Raw genomic sequence first — 18,248 nt, 5'->3', positions numbered from 1 at the left:
CTACAGGGCAAAAAAGAAATAGAATTGTTCACTGAAATCATTAGATTAGATTTGCTGCCTTGAATGCATTTCAGTGTCACTAAAACTCATTTTGACTTCTAATTCATCAACAGGCTGAGTTAACTATTCCTCGCTTAGGTACACTGTGCTGTAGTTCACAGTTCCCTGCTGGAACTCAGGGCTGCAAGTGGTTTACAAGTTCTCAGGTAGCAGATTTAATGATCTTGTTTATCTTATGGCTTTTTCCCCAAAGCGACCCCTTGTGCGCTGACCTTGTCAGGACTAACAGATGAACACACAGACAGAAGATGACTTTTATCAGTCGGAGGACGACTTGGATGAGGATGAAGCGACGCAATATATAATTGAACAGAGTCTGATTCAATATAGAAAGCTCAAAGGATTGAATCCAAGGTTAATCTCTATCTGCACACTATTAAATATTTCTCTGCATAGTGTATCTCTTGATCATCTGAATCCATTTTATTTCTGTTCAAAGTGATCTGAAACCCAGCGAAGACCCTGATGAGATTTTTAAAGCAATCAAGGAGGGTAAGGTGATGTCATTTCTTTAACCAGTCGAAGCTGATGCAGGTTACTGTTAATCTTTCCAGATATTCTGATACAATGTCTTCATGTTTAGGTGATGAAGATGCACTGAACAGAATGCTCATACAACCAGAGACTCTGTCCAGAGTTGATGAACGAGGATGGATCCCGCTGCATGAGGCTGCAGTGCAAGAGAGCAGAAGGATACTCGAGATTATCTTCTCAGGTAGTGAGGTCATTAAAAGGACGTGTCTAATGTTTGAGTCTTTTTAGATTCTGCTGTGTTGGTTAGCTGTTGTGGTTTTGTTCCAGCATCACCCCCGGGTGCAGCCCATTGTCGTACTCTGAAAGGTGAGACGCCACTGTTTCTGGCTGTGGTTCATGGACGCAGAGAGACCACCACATTCCTGTTACAGAACGGTTGTAGCCCGGACCTCCAGAATGATGAGCAGGATTCTCCCTTAGTGGCCGGTACCTGACACTGAATGCAAAATGCACCTCATTTTACAGACAGCTCAAGGTATTTGCTCATTTTGGAATTCTTTTCCTCTCCCTCCTGCTCTCAGCTATTCTGAATGACCAGTATGACGTGGCCACACTGTTGCTTCGCTACAATGCCAACGTAGACCAAGCAGGACCTCTAAACAGGACAGCTCTACATGATTCTGCCTTTTTAGGCCTGGAGAACTTTGTCTATCTGCTCCTAGAGTCCGGTGCCAACCCGAATGCATGTGACATCAAACAGAAAACCCCTCTGGCTCTGGCTGCGCAGAATGGACATCTGAATGTGGTGGAAGTCCTGTTACAGAAAGGTATATGAGATAAGGTGATTCAAGCTCCACTGTGGATTTCAAAAGTGTTGCATGACTTCACTTTGCGAGTTATCTGAAAATAAAGGTGCCGTAGTCGAGGAAACACGAACCAATTTGTTTTCAATCTGTATTCATTTTGTAGGAGCACATGTGTGGTGTGAATCAGAGTCAGGCACTGTCTTGTTCGATGCAGCAGCATCAGGAAACCCTGACATCATCGCCTTGCTGCTGGACCATGGCGCAGATCCCAACGTACCTCTTTACAGTGGACACCTGCCAATTCACCGTGCGGCCTACCATGGACACATACTGTGAGGACCATCTTTGTCACAGCCTCCAGCGTTTCCATTTTTGCAAATCCGCTGTCATGTTCTTAAATGAGGACTCCTCTTTGACAGGGCACTGGAGCGCCTCATCCCCGTGACGAAGCTGGACGCTGTAAAGGAAAGCGGGATGAGTCCTCTCCATTCTGCAGCTGCTGGGGGACATGCCCGTTGTGTGGAGACCCTGCTCAAAGCCGGCTATGATCCAAACTTCATGCTGCACCCAAGGGTGCGCCGCAGCTATGATGATGAGCGCAGGTCTGCCCTCTTTTTTGCTGTGTCCAACAATGATCTTCAGTGCACCCGCTTGCTGTTAGAGGCTGGGGCCATGGTGAACCAGGATCCTATCAACTGTTTGCAAGTGGCTCTTAGACAAGGCAACTATGAACTAATCAACACATTGCTGAAGGCTGGGGCAAACGTAAACTACTACTCCCGTATCAACAGCACTCACTTCCCCTCAGCACTGCAGCACGCCTTGAAAGATGAGGTCATGCTAAGAATGATTCTCAACCATGGATATGATGTTAAGCGTTGCTTTGACTGTCCCTATGGTGACAGTTCCCATGACTACGCTCCTTGGACGACCTCAATCATTAAAGACATGGTGGTGAGGCAAAGCTTGTCTGAGAGAAAAATGGTGTAAAGTATGAATGAATTCCACAGGGGTTGCAGTGGAGAAACAATTCATTTAAAGCTTTTGCTGTGATTACTGCATGTGTCTTTGTCTCTTTCTAGTTCTGTGAGGTGATAACAGTGGCCTGGCTTCGGCACTTATCGGCTCAGGTGGTGCTCATCATGCTTGACTACACCGACCATGTCTCCTTCTGCACCAAACTGAAGGATGCCCTAAAGGAGCAGAAACAGTGGCCAGAAATCTGTCACATTCAAAGTAAGAACTGCCAAGATCCTGCTTTAGTTATTTTTCACCTGTCAGCAAAAAGTGCAGTGAAGACTTTCTGTGCATCCATTGACTCCCCTGATCTTATTTACGCTCAGGAAATGCACGGAGCCTGAAGCACCTGTGCCGGTTGCGGATAAGAGAGCATCTCAGTCGCCTGCGCTTGAGAGGCCCAGTTTTCATCAACTTCCTTCCTCTTCCTCCCAGGCTGAAAGATTACCTTCGCTACAAAGAGTTTGATGTCTACAGCAGGGGCAGCATGGTTAACCCACAGTGAAAACACATTTACAATTGTGACCGATACCACTGTGATAGAAGGATGAAGACAGTCGGTTTGCCTTGATGCTGTGTGTTTCGGAAAGTACTAGTTTCAGAATTACATGTTTTATCTACTGTCATGTCCTGAAATATTATTTGTACTGTATGTACTTTTGAGTTTTCATGTCAATGCCTCATGCGAAGATTTACTTTGTTATAGCAAATGGATCATAGAGAAACCCATTGAAATAATGTATTTTTATTATTATCATTTCACACTCACTTAAACTCACTTAAGAACTTACTGTCATTGGAGAACTCAGTTTTATAATGTGAATTCTTAAAATTTCAATAAAGCATACAACCAGTATCCAGTCAAAACTTTCACCTTATAACATCTAAAATTGTTCATTTCTGTCGTCCTTCTCCTGAGATGAAGAATCTCTGCCTCTTTGTGGCCCCCTGGTGGTAGGCTGAAATATTACAAGCGTAAGATTGTTAAATAAGTTACAATAAATTAACCCACAAGGTTGTACAGCATGTGGATATCAGTAGTCATGTATTAGCCATTTCAGTGTGTGGGGTGAAAGGTCATATAAAATGTAAAAGTGATGCATAATGATACAAAAAAAAAAAAAAAGTAGAGTAATTATGTCTAGTGGGGGCATTCCGGGCTTTATAATATAATATGCATTTCACTGCATCCTACAGCTTATTTTTGCTGTGTATTGCTCAATGTGTGCACTATTTTCCCCACTGTGTTCACCGATGTATCCAGTCACTTCATCAATTGTCGCAGTACATCTATCCGCCGCTGGGGGGCGCGGATTTTCTCGTATGTAAACATAGTGACGGCAGCGTTTTGCAGTGGTGGAGAAGAACGTGTACGTCATTTTCACAATGGCGGAGGCTGGGTGAGGAGGAGAGTGTGTGTGTGTGAAGCGGCGCCGTAATCGTTAGTGCTACATTGCCCGTATTACGTGCACGGTGCCCGAAAATGGCCCTGAACCCCAACGCGGTGGGGAAAAGGAACTCAGAATGTACCGAGACGGACGATCTCCAGCCGGAGGGTGGCGAACCCCCGAAGAATTCAGCCGCCACCTCGGCCACAGCCAACCAAAATGGCGATCAGCCTGGATGTGGAGACAGTGTAACGTTAATGCCCGAACAAGAAGCCCCTGAGCGGCGGAGGAGCGTGCAGGCGGACGCCCGGAGCTTTAGCAGTTCTCCCTTGCCAGGCCAGAGGCCGAATTTTCAAATCCCGAGGAAGATAAGAGAACGGAAAGGTGGTGCCATATCGCTGCAATTTTCAACAATTTTGATTATTCTGCTGCTGCATGTTGCTAGCCTGCTAGCTAGCTAGGTGGCTACTCTCGCTAGTTTAACGAGTTTTAACAAAATGTGAACCGGCGTTGTAGGTTTAAATGGAGTCAGCGTCGTCCGATGTGAGCACACGGATTGTTTTGATTGATGCAGCGTGAGTTGTTTTAGCAGACATGGCTTGGGCAGCCCGGCTCAGGCATCCAAGTTCAGTGGTGTCCTGTGAGAAGCAGGCAGCTGACTTCCACAGTTCCAGCTCCCGCGAAGGCGCCTGGAAGCTGCACGTTGAGGAGCGCCCGTTTGAAAGCCCACCTTGTTTGCCTTCTTCACCTTTTCCCGGGACCGTAGTCTGATTGAGCAGTGCTGCCGGTGTCATGAGCGTGTTGCAGCCGTCACCTGACAACATATGGATGTCTCATTGACCTCAGTGAAGGGCATGGATTCATCCACCCCACCCGTCTATTTAAAATGTTCTCACAGTACCACGAGGCTTATAATAAAACCCAAGTAGGGCTGCCCACCCCCTTTGTCCCAGCGTGATGTCACTGGTATTTCAGAGCATCCCATTTACACCTCACCTCAATATTCCTCAGAGTACAGTGCTCCCCATACTCCCCATCATGTGTCAGAAAGGCGATAGCATCCTGAGCAAAGTGGCAGGTGGATCGTGGTTGTTAAAGACCTCCATGTGATGCATCAGCTATTCGTATATATGCAAGACGAAGATGGAGTTCCTGGACTTCACTTTCTGAGCCTCTTATAAGTAGCCATGCTTGCAGTATTTGGTCTCCCTCAGCAGGTTGCACATGTACTGTAGAAAAAGTCTTATCACCACAGTTGAAAACTTAGTTGCGAGACAGACCTGGCCGTGTTTGCATCCCATTGGCGTGTCCCAGGCTTTGACGATCATTACTTGTTAGCCCACAGCTTCAGGCTGTTGATGCTCCACGCAGGGCAGCCTGCAGTCAGTCAGAGGGGGTTTCACTTCTTTGCATGTGTTTGGATCGATAAAATAAACCTCATGTGAATGCAGACGGCTGCTGTCACCTGTACACAGGTTTAGTTGATGTGAGAGATTCCATGTTATTGTTGTTGACCAGCTGTGGTCACTGCTGCTGCTGCAGCATCTCTCCAGTCCTAATAACTCCCAATGCACATTTCAGTAACCTGTGGTGATGGGCTGGCTTTTGCACACGAGACATAAGTTCAGTGTGGGGGTGCTACTGGTTCAGTGCAACCCCACTGAGCTGTGCTAAACACACACAAACAGTCGTTGCCTGCAAGCACCCAGTTCACATCACTTCATCCTGTTCGTAATTTTATATGGGTATGTGGCGTGAATATTGAACTGAAGTGTAAGCACAGGACACGTGTATCTTCATCCTGTGTAAGATATAAGCATATACTTTAGACATATATTCATCCATGTTGACCTGTAGCTGAGAGAAGAGGATGGCTGTTTGCTGATGTGATTGTTGTTTGATTTACAGTTCTGCTCCTCCGCACATGCACTCAGGTCTCTGCTTGCAGATGCTATATGCTAACCCACTTATTCACTTGCGTGTGTGCAGGCCTGTACCAGTTTCTGCCCCCTGACAGCCGGGAGTTTGAGGACCTCGCAAAGATCATCTCGTCCTTTTACTTGGACTCATCGTCACGGGGAAGCTTCTCCTACAGCAAGGCCAGGCTCATACGCAATGAGCTGCTGGAGAAGGAGGTTGGTCGTCGCCTTCAGAGGCGCACGTTCGAGCAGAGCCGTGCATGTAAGAGATGGTGAGGTTCAGACCGCTGTGTCTCATTTGACGTCTCCTCCCTTTGTGTGGCAGTTCATTGAGAAACGGAGAGAGATGAAGCAGGACGGGCGGACCGAACAAGAACTTACAGAGTCGTACTGCTTCCTTTATCCCGACAAATCCAAGGTATTGACGGACAAGTTAGAAAGCATGGTGGTTTTTTGTTGTGTTAAACATGTTTCTGAGCTTTGTGTCTTCTCCTGTGTGCCCAGCTCCAGTGGATCTGTGAAAAGGGTCTGTCTGTGGGACACTCCAGGATAACAACACTAGGAAATCCATCAGTGGGTGAGTTGCTGTTGAGTTTAAAGGAAACCGTGTTGTCATGGATGGATTGATGGTTTTTGGACTACTGCTGTCAAAATGTTTTGAGGTTGGGCTGAGCAATTAATCACATTTTTATTCTCAGTTATGATTTTGGCTTCCAGCGATTATGAAAACAAGAAAGCCAAGATAAACCGATTGCTTTGCTGCTGTGGTTTCATACATCCAGCACACCCTTTTCCTTTACGGCGGTGCGCTCTCGTCCCTCCCTGAAAGCTCAAACTCGCTCTCATGGCCGCGCCATGTTTAGTTCAGCTCACTGCAGTCGAGTGCGACGTCGCCAGAGAAAGTCCGGTCAAGCCAGCGGCTGCTTGGGGTTTCACGCGCGTCTGTCCGTTCTGTTAGCGTAGCGGCGCTCGGAGGGGCCAGAAAGTGATGAGAGAGTTGCATTTCAGCAGAGCCCTCTCACATTGTGCATACCACATGAAAGCAGTACTGTAATACATCATAAATCGCATACGTCTCTATATCATTTTATCTCAATGAATGATCTCAATTTACCAGAATGATTGTGATTCTCAGTTGTGGCCTGTTTTGAGGGTTACAAGCTGTTAGTTTTGTCTTCTGATGGATTTCATTTTGACTTCTTTCACTATATTATTTAGCATGTGACGATGTTTGATCGGCATTTTGACCTGATGAAGTATCGGCTGCAGACAGCTAATTCATGCTGGGAATGGCTCTAATATCACGACTGACCACCCACTCAAGGAGTGAATGTTTCATCTGGTGTTTTTCTTAATATATCAACAAGTCATTGACATGATTTTCCTGGTTTGAGTGTAAATATGATCCTTAAATGCTTTCAACTGAAGTGTGATTGTGACACTTTTCCTCTAATTCAGTCTTTTTGTCATTGTAGGTGTTTACCTCTCCAAATATTCTGATTTGTTACAAATCAATCCCCTTGAAGTGGGCTCGTCTGGCGACATGATCGTTTTTAAAGTTATGAGGGTATGTGCTGCCGTTCCGTTTCCATTTTGTGATGTTGACAGATTTCTTGTCCTCGCGGGACTTCAAGCTCACCAGCAGTGTTTTGTTTCTCAGGGCCGAATAAAGCACATCCATGAGAACATGCCTAAGAATGCGATAGAGCCTTCGCCCAAGTTTGACGGTCACATGTCCAAAAGTGTCAATAGGGTTTCGTCTCTGCTATCTTACAGAGCTTTTGAGCTCACGCAGGTAAATGCTGCTTCTTTTTCATTCACCGATTGTACGTATTTTGTCATCCAAGTTGAGCAGATTTTGTAAGTGCATGTAACTGCATGTTTCTTGTCGCCTTTTAGCAATATTTTTTCGAGTTTGCATTTGATGAGATCAAGGCACGGCCCAGGCACGTGTGCCCCTACGCTGTGGTTTCCTTTCAGTACAAAGGCAAGGAGGCTGCAGCAGCTCCCATGACTGCGCACAGGTACGTATTCCTGCAGGAAACTGTGCAGTTCAGCGTGTTTTTCAGGGGGTGGTGGAGGTTTACATGTTTGACGAGCTTTTTGTTTCTCTCCCTATCAGGTTTAACACTATTCCCCCTGAAGGAAGTAGAGGTAAAATGTTTTATTCTGGCGTATTTGTTATGTATGTAATGAAGCAAACATGTCTGTGCGCTGTGCTGAATTAGTGTTGTGTGTGTAAACTGGGACACGTACAGTATGAAGGCCATTTCGCATTAGGAGCAGAAAACTACTTCTTTAACTAAGCCGAACTTCGGCATTTTCACTGACATGCTCTCTGCTAGTCAGTTACAGAAGAGTGCGTTCATAAGCACCGCAGCTCCAAAATGATCCAAATTCATTTCAACAAACCGATGCAAACATTTGCAAAGAAGCGTATATGTGAAAGAAATGTGCCTTTTCAGCGACAAACCAGCGACTCTGAGAAGTTATGAGACCTGCTTTGTCTTTGTATTGTGTCTGACCTTTGACCTGCGCTGTTGAAGGGAAGAGCTGCTACACTGTGTGGAGTGGTCCGCTGGTGAACAAGGGCCAGGAGTTATTCCCAATCTGTTTACGATCCTCCTCGCGCCCCTACCTTCCTTTCAAACTGTGAGTAGACCTTTGGCCTCATCGTTCTTTGCATCATCCTTTTCTTGTTAATCATTAAAGACGCTTTTTGCCGAACTTTGACACTGCACGTGTCTTTTGGGTGAGAAGAATTAGAATTCACCTGTGCAATCTGCAGACAGTAGCCTTTCTTGTTTTTGCTCTGATTTGCTCTTCGATGGATCTCCCCGTGTGCCCGTGCAGGCCTGAGAAGCTGGAGATGAATCAGGGCATGCAGCTGGAGCAGGTGAAGCGAAAGATTCCCTCTGTGCTCTTTTCTTGGGACACCTACAGCACATCACGGGAAGGTCAGTTCCGACCACATGTGTCTGTCTCAAAATTGAATGATGGAAAAACGCCCCGGGGATGTCGGCGGTAATGCATTATGTGAAATCCAATTCCTAAAGCTATTCCAAATGCATACACTGCATCGCGTGTTACAGAAGATGCGGTCTCACTAAATCAATGCAAGTTATAAGCAAAGTGTTTGCATTATGGGTCTGCTTCGTATTCCAATTTGCTTTTCTTTGTCCGCAGTGATGAAGTGTGGGATGTCCTGCAGCCTTTTCGAGGTGGTGGATGGAAAAGGCAAACCCACCAGCGGCAGCTTGGCAGCGCTGGTCAACAAACTGGAGAGGGACAGGATGGTGAGTCATGGTGTAGCTGTTACCTACCTGGTTCTCATGCTTGAAAATCCCCAAAAGATACTGAATCAGTTCGCTGAATCACACTGCATCAACAAAATAAGCTTGATGCTGAACTGGATTCAAAGATTCGGGGTGTCCAGTTCATGCAAAAATTCTGAGAAAATCTGAGAAAGGGAAAGAATAATATGCAGGTTTGGCATGCAGCGTTGCATTTATGCATCATCATTTGATGCAATTAAGGTAATTTTGGTTCCATAAACAGTTATTTTGCCTTCATTCTGTTGGATTAGTGCAAACCTGTCCAGCAACAGACTGACATTATGATTGCTCCTGTTGACTGCGGTGTCACCTCTCCTCATTCAGGTGCTGGTGAAGTCCTTGTTTGACAGGGGCTTTCTCTTCCTGCTGTCCTCAGCTCAGATGGTGGAGTCCAAAGGTGCCAGAAAGCTTTCTACTCTCCTCTCATAATTCTCTGTTGTGTCAGTTGAACACCTACTTGTTCCCTCGGGTGATGAGGATTCAGCTTTAAAAAAAAAAGTTGCTGTTTGTTTTGTAGAGCGACGGGGGCGGGTGGAGAAGAACCTGCAAGCGTTATTCATCTTTCAGGAGTCAAGGATGGTTGTCAAGTATTGTAAGTACTATTCACTATGTATCCATCTCTTTCTCTGACTGGTTCCCATTGGCAGCATCTGCACAAAGCATCTGCTCCTGTTTCCATGTTATAATTGTGGCTCCTGTTTTTGCTCATCTCTAAGGACATTAATAGTGCAGAAAGACTTGAACTGACATGTGCTCTCCATCATAGCATCAAGACTGTTCGAGCTAGAGCCGCTGATGGTGGAGCCCCAGCCTGCTATCCTGTCCTCCATGGAGCCCTTCATCCCTGCTCTGCACTACGCCTTGTTCAAGTTGCGCCCCAACCCAGGCAAGGACCTGAGCTCTGGGGTGGAGCGTCAGGCCACCGATTACCTTACACGCATGGATTCAGGCACGGTGCGGCCGTTCGTTCTGCCCGACTACAAATATAACGTGGATGATAGGAACAGCCCGCTGCCAGTGCCCAGGCCCAAATTCAACATGGACTCTGTGCTGCGCTCTTACATCCACAACCCCGCCAACTACATTTTACCACTGAACAAGGCGAAGGAAATCATTGAAAGAATACGGAACCCCGCGCCCATACCCACACCTGCTCCGGCCCCAGTGGAATACAGCCCCGTTTCTGACTGGGGTGGCTCGGACAGGGGCTCAGACAGGGCGGAGAGACCCTCAGAAAGACTGCCCCAGGAAAGGCAACCTCAAGAAAGGCAACCTCAAGAAAGGCCAGCGCAGGAGAAGCCACCCACAGACAGCAGCAGGCGGCGGACGGGGCTGGCCCATTCGAATGGGGCCCAGTCGCAGCACAAGACCCACAGCGAGTCCCAGCCTCAGAGGTTGCGGCTGTCTCAGAACGAGTACGATGAAGACAAGATGAAACAGCTGCTTAAGCTGATCCAGCTCCATAAGAAAGCATTAGTGAAGGATCCTGGGAAGGAAAGGGGAGAGGACGGGGCTTGGGACGGCAACAGCCTGAAGAGGAAGTTTGAGGGCGATGACAGAGGGGACGTGAACAAACACCAACGCACAGATCCGCTGAGCAACGGGGAGCCCAGTAGAGGTGAGAGGGGCTGCTGCTGTTTGTGTAGCTCGACTCATGTGGTGTAATTAAATTTCTGTTTTTTTGAGAATTTCCACCTGCTGCCTGCAAAGTCAATTCCTCTGAAAGAATGAATATTAGATTTGTCTGGTCACTTCTTGGTAATTGCATTGCAAATGAAAAAACATTGCTCCCCCATGGCGCTACATTCACAAACAGCCAGGATCTCGGCTTACATGAAAATGAAATTACTCTATTTACATCTTTAAACCCTCTCGTGTGAAAATGCATGTATGTTTGCTGCTGTGTCAGATAGCTGTTTGTAGTCCTATGTTCCAGTGCAACCATCGCTATCACAGTCGTTGACAGCGAGGTTTTTCTCATGTTCTAGTGCAATTAAGGCAGTTTCAGTCACCACCTGAAATGATATTTGAACTTGAAAGGGTAATACATACCCTTCTTCACATTCCCGGGATACTGCACATCAAATTTTTGATTATGTGTCCTGCTAGGAGCCCAGGCAGATGAGATCGGGGATGAGGGTGGACACAGTGACAATCTGACAGCAGTGATGGAAAGCATGGGCATCTACGACACTGACCTGAGGGCTCGTGGCAGCGCCAATGCCTCAGCAGTGAACGAGACTCAGCGCCTTCTCAAGATCCTCCTGGCTACTCTGAACAAAGCTGTGGCTCAGGGTTCAGTGCCTGTGCAGTCAAACCACGGCGAACCATCAACGGGTGCGGGGAGGGTGGAAGCTGCCTTCCCTGACCCAGATCTTAGGAAACAAAATGAGCCAGCATCACAAACGAACTACACAGAGGTGAGATGTCAACAGCTGACTCCAGGGTTGTTATATTGGAATATTTTACCATGCATTAAATGTGTTTGTAGACCTAAAAATAACTCCTGGCGTTTCCTCGGTTTAGGAGGACATGGACTGCAGCCCTGGCAGTCCACTGAGTGCAGGCTCCCCACCAGAGCAAGCTCACGCCTCAGACAACCCGACCTGGGTTAACCCTGCCAATGAAGGTATCTCAGAGCAGTCGGTACACACAGGCCTCTCCCTTGGAGGCATCTTTAGATCTGGGCATCACTGTGACAGGTTTCCTGTCTGTTTTCCTCCAGACAAAGCACAGCCTATTCCTGAGCCAAAGCCCGAGGTGGAGCCAGAGCCAGAGCCGGTACCGGAGGCCGTGACGGCGACAGACAGCCAGCCAGAGCCCAAGACGCCTGCGGCCGTGGAAGTAAAAAAGGCGGCTGCACCGCCCACGGTACCAGTCGTAGAGGAAGTTCCCTTCAGGCCATCCATCAGCCTGGACACTATACTCAACCAGGAAATCCACAGTCTTACCTCTGACATTAAAAACATCATGCAGACTCACCACATCTGCTATGCATCGCAGCTACCCCCGCGGCTGCCCCCACACCACTGCTGGCTGCCCAACAGCTGTTTCTCAGACTTTGTCGTACCCTACGTCTCCCCCGTCCCCACTCAGGGGCATGTCAAAGCACTGTGTGAGAAGATGGACAAGTTGATCCCATCCCCACCTGCTCCCTCCAAGGTCACTTCACCACCCCCCCCAGTGACAATATCTAATCTTACATCACCGTCCCCCACCCCCACCCAGGCTTCCAAAACTAAAACAGAGCCCTCCCTGTCGAAGAGCACCACCTCCTCCTCACAGAGTGGTAAAATGGTCGCCGTCAAAGAGACGGCATCCGCTAAGGCTAAAACAGAAGGCCTGTTGACGGAGTTGGGCGTGGAAATCTATTCTCCCTCTCAAGTCACATCTGACTCTCCAGAGCACTCAGGCCATGCTTCTGGCAGCGGGTCCGGCCTGCTGGCTGGAAGCCTCATCGGTCAGCTGAAGCCGGAGGTTTTCAGCAGCCTGGTGGAGATTTTTAAGGACGTCACCAAGAATACAGTAAAATTCTACATCTACTCCGGGGACGAGGGGGAGGAGAGCACCGTCTGCAAGGAGATCAAGGTACAGCACAAGGCTCGAGCGAAGTTAAACTCTAGTTTTTACTCAGTGGTTTACTCAGTAAAATGGCAGAAAATTGTGAAAAATGCTCCTTTAGAGTGACAACTTGGATGCCGCGTACATCTAAGTAGAAAATCCTCACGTTTGAGAGGCTGGAAGTGGTGATTTTATTTGATATTACCTAAACTTGAACTGGATTATCAAAATCAATTTTCCATGAATCATTTAATCAAATCATTTCAGCGCCGCCTCAAAGTGGTATCATTACTTCTGGTTTCCCAAAGTTGCGCATCCATTTTCTGTCACGGTCTTCCTCTGTAGACTTAATTTAAATCGCTGTTATTTTTATGGGAGCCAGAGAGCCTCCATGCTCAAAATACAGATGCACTGTGGGAATGTGAAAGGCTACACTTGCTCCTCTTTGTCACTTTGTGTTCATGTCTCACTGCTCAGCTCTTTCTCTGTCTGTCCGTCAGTCAGTACTTCTGCGTGTAAGAGGGAAGGACATGTTCATCTGTCTGTCTCTAACAATCATGTCTCTCCCGTCCGTCACAAAGGAGTACTTGAAAAGTCTTGGCAACAGCGAGTGCAGCCCGCAGACGTTCCTTGAAAACAGCGGCAGTTTAGATAAGCTCCTCATCATCATTCAGAATGAGGACATCGCAGCGCACGTGCACAAGGTACGATCGCCTCCGCTCACCTTCGTCATCTCGCCGGTTTGTTCTTCAGACGAGTCTGCACCTGCTCATCCAGACAGTGATCAAACAGAAATAATGGCATCCTAATGGAGTTTATACATCTGCTGCAGGGTGTTGTTTTTTATCAGAATGCTGAGATGAATTATTTTAAATTAATGGGTTATTTGCAGGGGCGGCACGGTGGAACGGCAGGTAGTGCGCGTGCCTCACAGCAGGAAGGTCGCTGGTTCGATCCCCAATTTCTGTATGAAGTTTGCATGTTCTTCCAGTGCATACGTGGGTTCTCTCCGGGCACTCCGGCTTCCTCCCACAGACCAAAAACATGCTCATTAGGTTAATTGGTGACTCTAAATTGCCCTTAGGTGTGAGTGTGAGCGTGAATGGTTGTTTGTCTGTATATGTTGCCCTGCGATCGGCTGGTGACTGGTTCAGGTTGTACCCCGCCTTTCGCCCAATGATAGCTGGGATAGGCTCCAGCCCCCCCGCAACCCCGAAAGGGATAGTCAGGTATAGACAATGGATGGATGGATGGATGGGTTATTTGCACATTGTATTAAAATATATATATGCATATGCAGTATTTTCTGAAAACATGTTACAGACTTGATGGCGAAATAAGTTGGGACGCTGTGATCAATTTTTGACGTATGCTCAACTGAAAGTAGTACAAAGACAATATTTAATGTTTTAACTCAACAACTTCATTGATTTTTGTAAATATATGTTTCAAACAAGTTGGGACGGGATCAACCAAAGACTGGGAAAGTTGTGGAATGCACCTATGGATCATTCCACAGGTAAACAGGTTGATTGGTAACAGGTGATAGTATCATGATTGGGTATGAAAGGGGCATCTTGGAAAGGCTCAGTTGCTCACAAGCGAGGATGGAGAGAGGTTCACCACTTTGTGAACGCATGATCACGCTCTGTTTTTATTTACATTATACACAGTGTCCCAACCTTTTTGGAACCAGGTTTTTTTTATATGACCAACGTTTTAATAAAGAAAGTAATAGCAGAACTCCATGTTATAAAGAAAAATCAAATGTTTTCACCCTGCAGATCCCGGCTCTGGTGTCTTTGAAGAAGTTGCCTTCAGTGAGCTTCGCTGGAGTCGACTCTCTGGACGATGTCAAGAACCACACTTACAATGAGCTGTTTGTGTCTGGAGGCTTCATGGTGTCTGATGAGTTTGTCCTCAACCCTGACCTTATCACACAGGGTAAGTACTCTTCTGTGTGGGAGCCGTGCGAGTTCATGGAAATATCAGCTTGGCTGTGTTTGATGCAGAGCTTTCTTTGTTTTTCCAGATCGTTTGCAGGGGCTGCTGAAGTTCTTGGAGGAGCAGAGCACCCCTGAACACCCCTGGCAGTGGAAGGTGCACTGCAAGTCCCAGAAGAAGCTTAAAGAACTGGGGAGGTCAGTATTGAGCCGAAGCTTAGCCAACATACTTCAAGCCAAATCAAAATGATCTTTAGCATCTGGACTTGAGCTGTGAATAAACATCTCAACACTATGTGGATCTGCTTTTGATGATCTCTTCAAGGTTAAACACCAACGCCATGGGGCTCCTGAACCTTCTTACAGCCTATCAGAAGAAGCACCTAGTGGAGTTCCTCCCTTATCACGAGTGCGACACGCAGTCTCGCCAGGCTCCTGACCTGGAGTGCCTGATCAAACTCCAAGCTCAGCACACGCAACAGCGGCACCTTATCTTCCTCACAGGTATCGTCATCAAATTTCAGCTCCCCCTCTGTCAGCTTTGAGGCGTTGTGTGATATTTTCCTTTATCTCTTTATATTGAATAAATGATATACATTATTTGAATGATGTAAAAGTATTACTCTTGTGTTTCCTGTTTGAAATGTTCGTTGAATTTAGCTTGTTGTGTTTCTACAGAGAGGCCATTCGAGATGTTCCTACAGTACTCCAGAAATGGAATAGTGATTGGGAGCATCGATGATGTTATGAGCGGTTTCCACAGTCTGATTGGCTCCATCAATCAGAATGAGCTTCCAACGCCGCCCTCTACTGGTGGGTAGCGTCACCTGCAGGACTGAACACCAAAACACTTCGGATGTCATGCATGTTACCGTTAATTTCTGTTAAAGCATCTGTAACACGCTTGTTTGATAATATCGCCCTCTCCACTTTTCCATTCCTCCCTCTCTCACCCTGTCCTGCTCTCCCAGTAGTGAATGATGAGTGCGTGGAAGAGGAGGACATGTCATTAGACTCTGACGATGGTGAGACACCCACCATATCGGATCCCTCAGAGCAGAACCAGGAAATTGTGGAGGGGAAGCCTCCACTGCCACCTCCACCGGAGACGGACGAGTTTCGTCCCCCGCTCCCAGACCACCAAGCCACCCCTGAGAGAACGCCAACGCTGTCTGACTACAGTTCTCTTAAAACAGCCATCTCTCAGTTCAAAGCCACCAACCAGATGGGTTTAGGCTCTTCAGACATTGGCAGCTTGTCGCCAGGAAGTTTTCCTGTGAATCCCCACCAAAGCTTCCTGTGTCCCTCAGCCTCGTGGTCATCTTACACTGGCTCTTCTAGCTATGCGGCCTCTCCGGCCTATCCTGCTTCGCCCTGCAGTGGCACGCAAGAACAGGAATACCGCCCCCCAGTTACAGCCTCTGCCACGGTCCCGACCCCCCCTGTCATGGCCACACCAGGACCTCTAGCCAACCTGGCTTCCCTCCCCTTGGAGGTCAAACCTCCCCCTCCGCCTCACCTCATGATGCTGGGTCACACATATGGTTCGGACACTGGAGGAGCTGGGGCTGCTGGGAACTCTCCACTCACCACCTCCCTCCCCTACACAGACCATAATGACTCAGCCCAGCCAGGTTACATGGCAGGCATTCCTCAAAATGCTAGTGGGACCCCCATGAAACCCGACAGGACACTCAGTGGACCTGGGGAGGGCGTATGGGGGACAGCACGGACCACTCCTTGTGAGACTGTTAGCAGCCAGGGTGTGGTCACATCCGGCCCAATGGACCCAAGTGGGCTCCCTAAGCCTGGGGAGACCCTCGGAGGCAGCACCCCTGGTAATCAGGGGGGCAGGACTCAGGTGAATAGCACTGACAACCTTGGTGCGACTGTGGGCATTCCTGCGGTAGCCACCAGGGGGGGCCCAGTAGTCAGACCTAAGATGCCTCCACATCCAATGTGTGGCTATGGTAGTATAGGTGGCATCCGTGGACAGATGGATCATGGGCCTATGCGGGGTGGGATGGGTCCCGGTTCTTTAGGGAGCTATCGAGGGAGAGGAGTCCCCCCAGTAGGACTTTGGCCTCGGCCAGGACGAGGACATGATCGGGGGGGCGGACCCTGCTCTTGGGGCTACCCAGGTGGTGGTAGGGCACAGGATTACTACTCGGACTATTCATACTCTCACAATTATGCCCCTGAATAGACAATCAACATGAGCTAAGGGGCAACACAAACGCCATACTCCAGAGACTATGAGAGCTGGCTGAATGTATATATTTCCTTGTCAAACACATTGATTTAAATCAGTAAATGAGGATCCTGGTTTTCTACATTAATAAAATTGATACAGGCAGTGCCGAGTGTCCTACTGTCGTGTAAACTGTATGTACACTCTTTCCATGTGAGCTATTTGAGACCCTGTTCAAACCACTATATTTATATTTGCCAACAAATGTTGATGGCCTTCCAGCTTCTCGGAATTTATCATGTTAGTTCTGTTTGTCCGGTTTTGAAATGGTTTGTGAACAAGGGGAAAGGCTGATATTTTTTTAAGGAAAAAAAAAACTAGTGAATACTGTTTCACTTTTGCTGTTGGTTTTCTTTTTTATTTTACATATTTGGTTGTCCTAAATTCTATTAAAATAAAACATTTCAAATCTTGTTTGTGTGACCAGTTTGATGACGGTGTCAAGCAAACCATTAAAAATATAAATCACAGCTATTTTACTGTCGTCTCACTCCAGCTCCATAATTCATTCAGCTACCTGCAATTTGTATGTGCTCTGTGTTGGTGGATAATTTAGGCTTCAAATAGCAGTACACAAAGTGATAATGGAAAACATGGCCAGAGCAAAATGATGAACATAAAATATTCTCAAATGAATCAACAGGTCACATGAGCAGCTCAAGGTGTGCTGATGGTCAACAAGTATATTAAATACAAGCCTTGAAATACTATGAAATACTTTTATACTTTTGACCATGACAAAAGGCACTGGGCACTGCAGTAGAAATCAGTTAAATCTATTTTCTCCAACAGGGTAAGCTGTGTGTGGGGAGCAGTTTGGAGGAAATGCAGCACTTAAAATGCTTTTGAGACTCCATGCTGAGTACCAGTGGCCCCTCCACTGCACCGCCGCCGAAACAATCATTAGGAGGGTTGATGTCCTCTCTGTGTGGGTCTATTGTATTGTTTCATTAACTCTGTGGAATATCAGCTGGAGAGAAACACCAGAGGGCGCCCATTTCCTCTTAATGTGGAAAATAGGGTAACGCTTTATCTCCAGAGCCCCATTTGGGTTGTGCAATAGACATGCCATGTCACAGAAATACTGAGCGAGGTGTTTTTTTTATTGCATTTTACCCACCACAACTGCAGCTTTAAGCCACTCAGATGAATTTCAGGGTACGTATCTGAGTGAGCTGTACAGATTTTCAAAGATACAACAACAATGAGAAATGATAAAATGAATATAAACAGACATTCAGACAAAAGTGCAGCCTTTAATAAATAAAAAGTCATTTTCAGAAATATCACTGTCTCTGTTGTATTTAATCAAGGAGTATTTAGTTATTACCTTTCTGTCTAATGAGTGGAAGGCATATACAATCGTCCCTTAAAATAAATCTGTATTGATTTTGGCCAGTTGGGGGCAGCAGATACAAGCTGTAACCACAGCATTGACATATCACCCTTTAAGTTGGCAGGCCGAGCCTGTTAGCATCTGTTTGGCTGTTCAAA

The 18,248-nt window shown here is 47.0% G+C and overlaps 2 protein-coding genes across 3 annotated transcripts; both read left to right on the top strand.

Moving 5' to 3' along the window:
• The first annotated feature begins 289 nt into the window (after positions 1–289).
• Positions 290–2,862, top strand: asb14b (ankyrin repeat and SOCS box containing 14b). The gene is made up of 9 exons (XM_070969189.1): positions 290–414; positions 500–552; positions 644–775; positions 862–1,020; positions 1,116–1,361; positions 1,504–1,672; positions 1,760–2,294; positions 2,423–2,576; positions 2,684–2,862. Exons 1-9 carry the CDS (start codon positions 290–292, stop codon positions 2,860–2,862), a joined length of 1,752 nt encoding a protein of 583 aa, XP_070825290.1.
• Positions 2,863–3,731: 869 nt separating this feature from the next.
• tasorb (transcription activation suppressor b) lies at positions 3,732–17,167 on the top strand. Of its 2 annotated transcripts, none has more exons than XM_070968474.1 (23): positions 3,732–4,129; positions 5,735–5,880; positions 5,990–6,082; positions 6,169–6,241; positions 7,140–7,231; positions 7,325–7,459; positions 7,564–7,688; positions 7,787–7,818; positions 8,211–8,316; positions 8,518–8,621; positions 8,851–8,960; positions 9,324–9,396; positions 9,517–9,591; positions 9,766–10,617; positions 11,109–11,419; positions 11,526–11,628; positions 11,725–12,587; positions 13,142–13,264; positions 14,345–14,504; positions 14,593–14,701; positions 14,829–15,007; positions 15,182–15,316; positions 15,475–17,167. In XM_070968474.1, the coding sequence occupies exons 1-23, from the start codon at positions 3,841–3,843 to the stop codon at positions 16,707–16,709; spliced, it is 5,523 nt and encodes a 1,840-aa protein (XP_070824575.1). In that variant the 5' UTR covers positions 3,732–3,840; the 3' UTR covers positions 16,710–17,167. The 2 variants fall into 2 exon arrangements, with proteins under 2 accessions (XP_070824575.1, XP_070824576.1); XM_070968475.1 differs by having other exon boundaries at positions 3,741–4,129; positions 15,478–17,167.
• The last annotated feature ends 1,081 nt before the right edge of the window (positions 17,168–18,248 follow it).

The sequence above is a fragment of the Chaetodon trifascialis genome, chromosome 8 (assembly GCF_039877785.1).
Source record: "Chaetodon trifascialis isolate fChaTrf1 chromosome 8, fChaTrf1.hap1, whole genome shotgun sequence".
In the NCBI taxonomy this organism is placed as follows: Eukaryota; Metazoa; Chordata; class Actinopteri; order Chaetodontiformes; family Chaetodontidae; genus Chaetodon; species Chaetodon trifascialis.
This window is presented reverse-complemented; position numbering and strand designations above follow the sequence as displayed.

Coding starts and splice junctions, on each gene's coding strand:
- tasorb (XM_070968474.1), top strand. CDS start 3,841: ATGGCCCTGAACCCCAACGCGGTGGGGAAAAGGAACTCAGAATGTACC. Junction 8,622..8,850: donor CTACAGCACATCACGGGAAG/GTCAGTTCCGAC, acceptor CTTTGTCCGCAG/TGATGAAGTGTGGGATGTCC. Junction 9,397..9,516: donor TCAGATGGTGGAGTCCAAAG/GTGCCAGAAAGC, acceptor TTTGTTTTGTAG/AGCGACGGGGGCGGGTGGAG.
- asb14b (XM_070969189.1), top strand. CDS start 290: ATGAACACACAGACAGAAGATGACTTTTATCAGTCGGAGGACGACTTG. Junction 415..499: donor CTCAAAGGATTGAATCCAAG/GTTAATCTCTAT, acceptor TTCTGTTCAAAG/TGATCTGAAACCCAGCGAAG. Junction 776..861: donor ACTCGAGATTATCTTCTCAG/GTAGTGAGGTCA, acceptor GTTTTGTTCCAG/CATCACCCCCGGGTGCAGCC.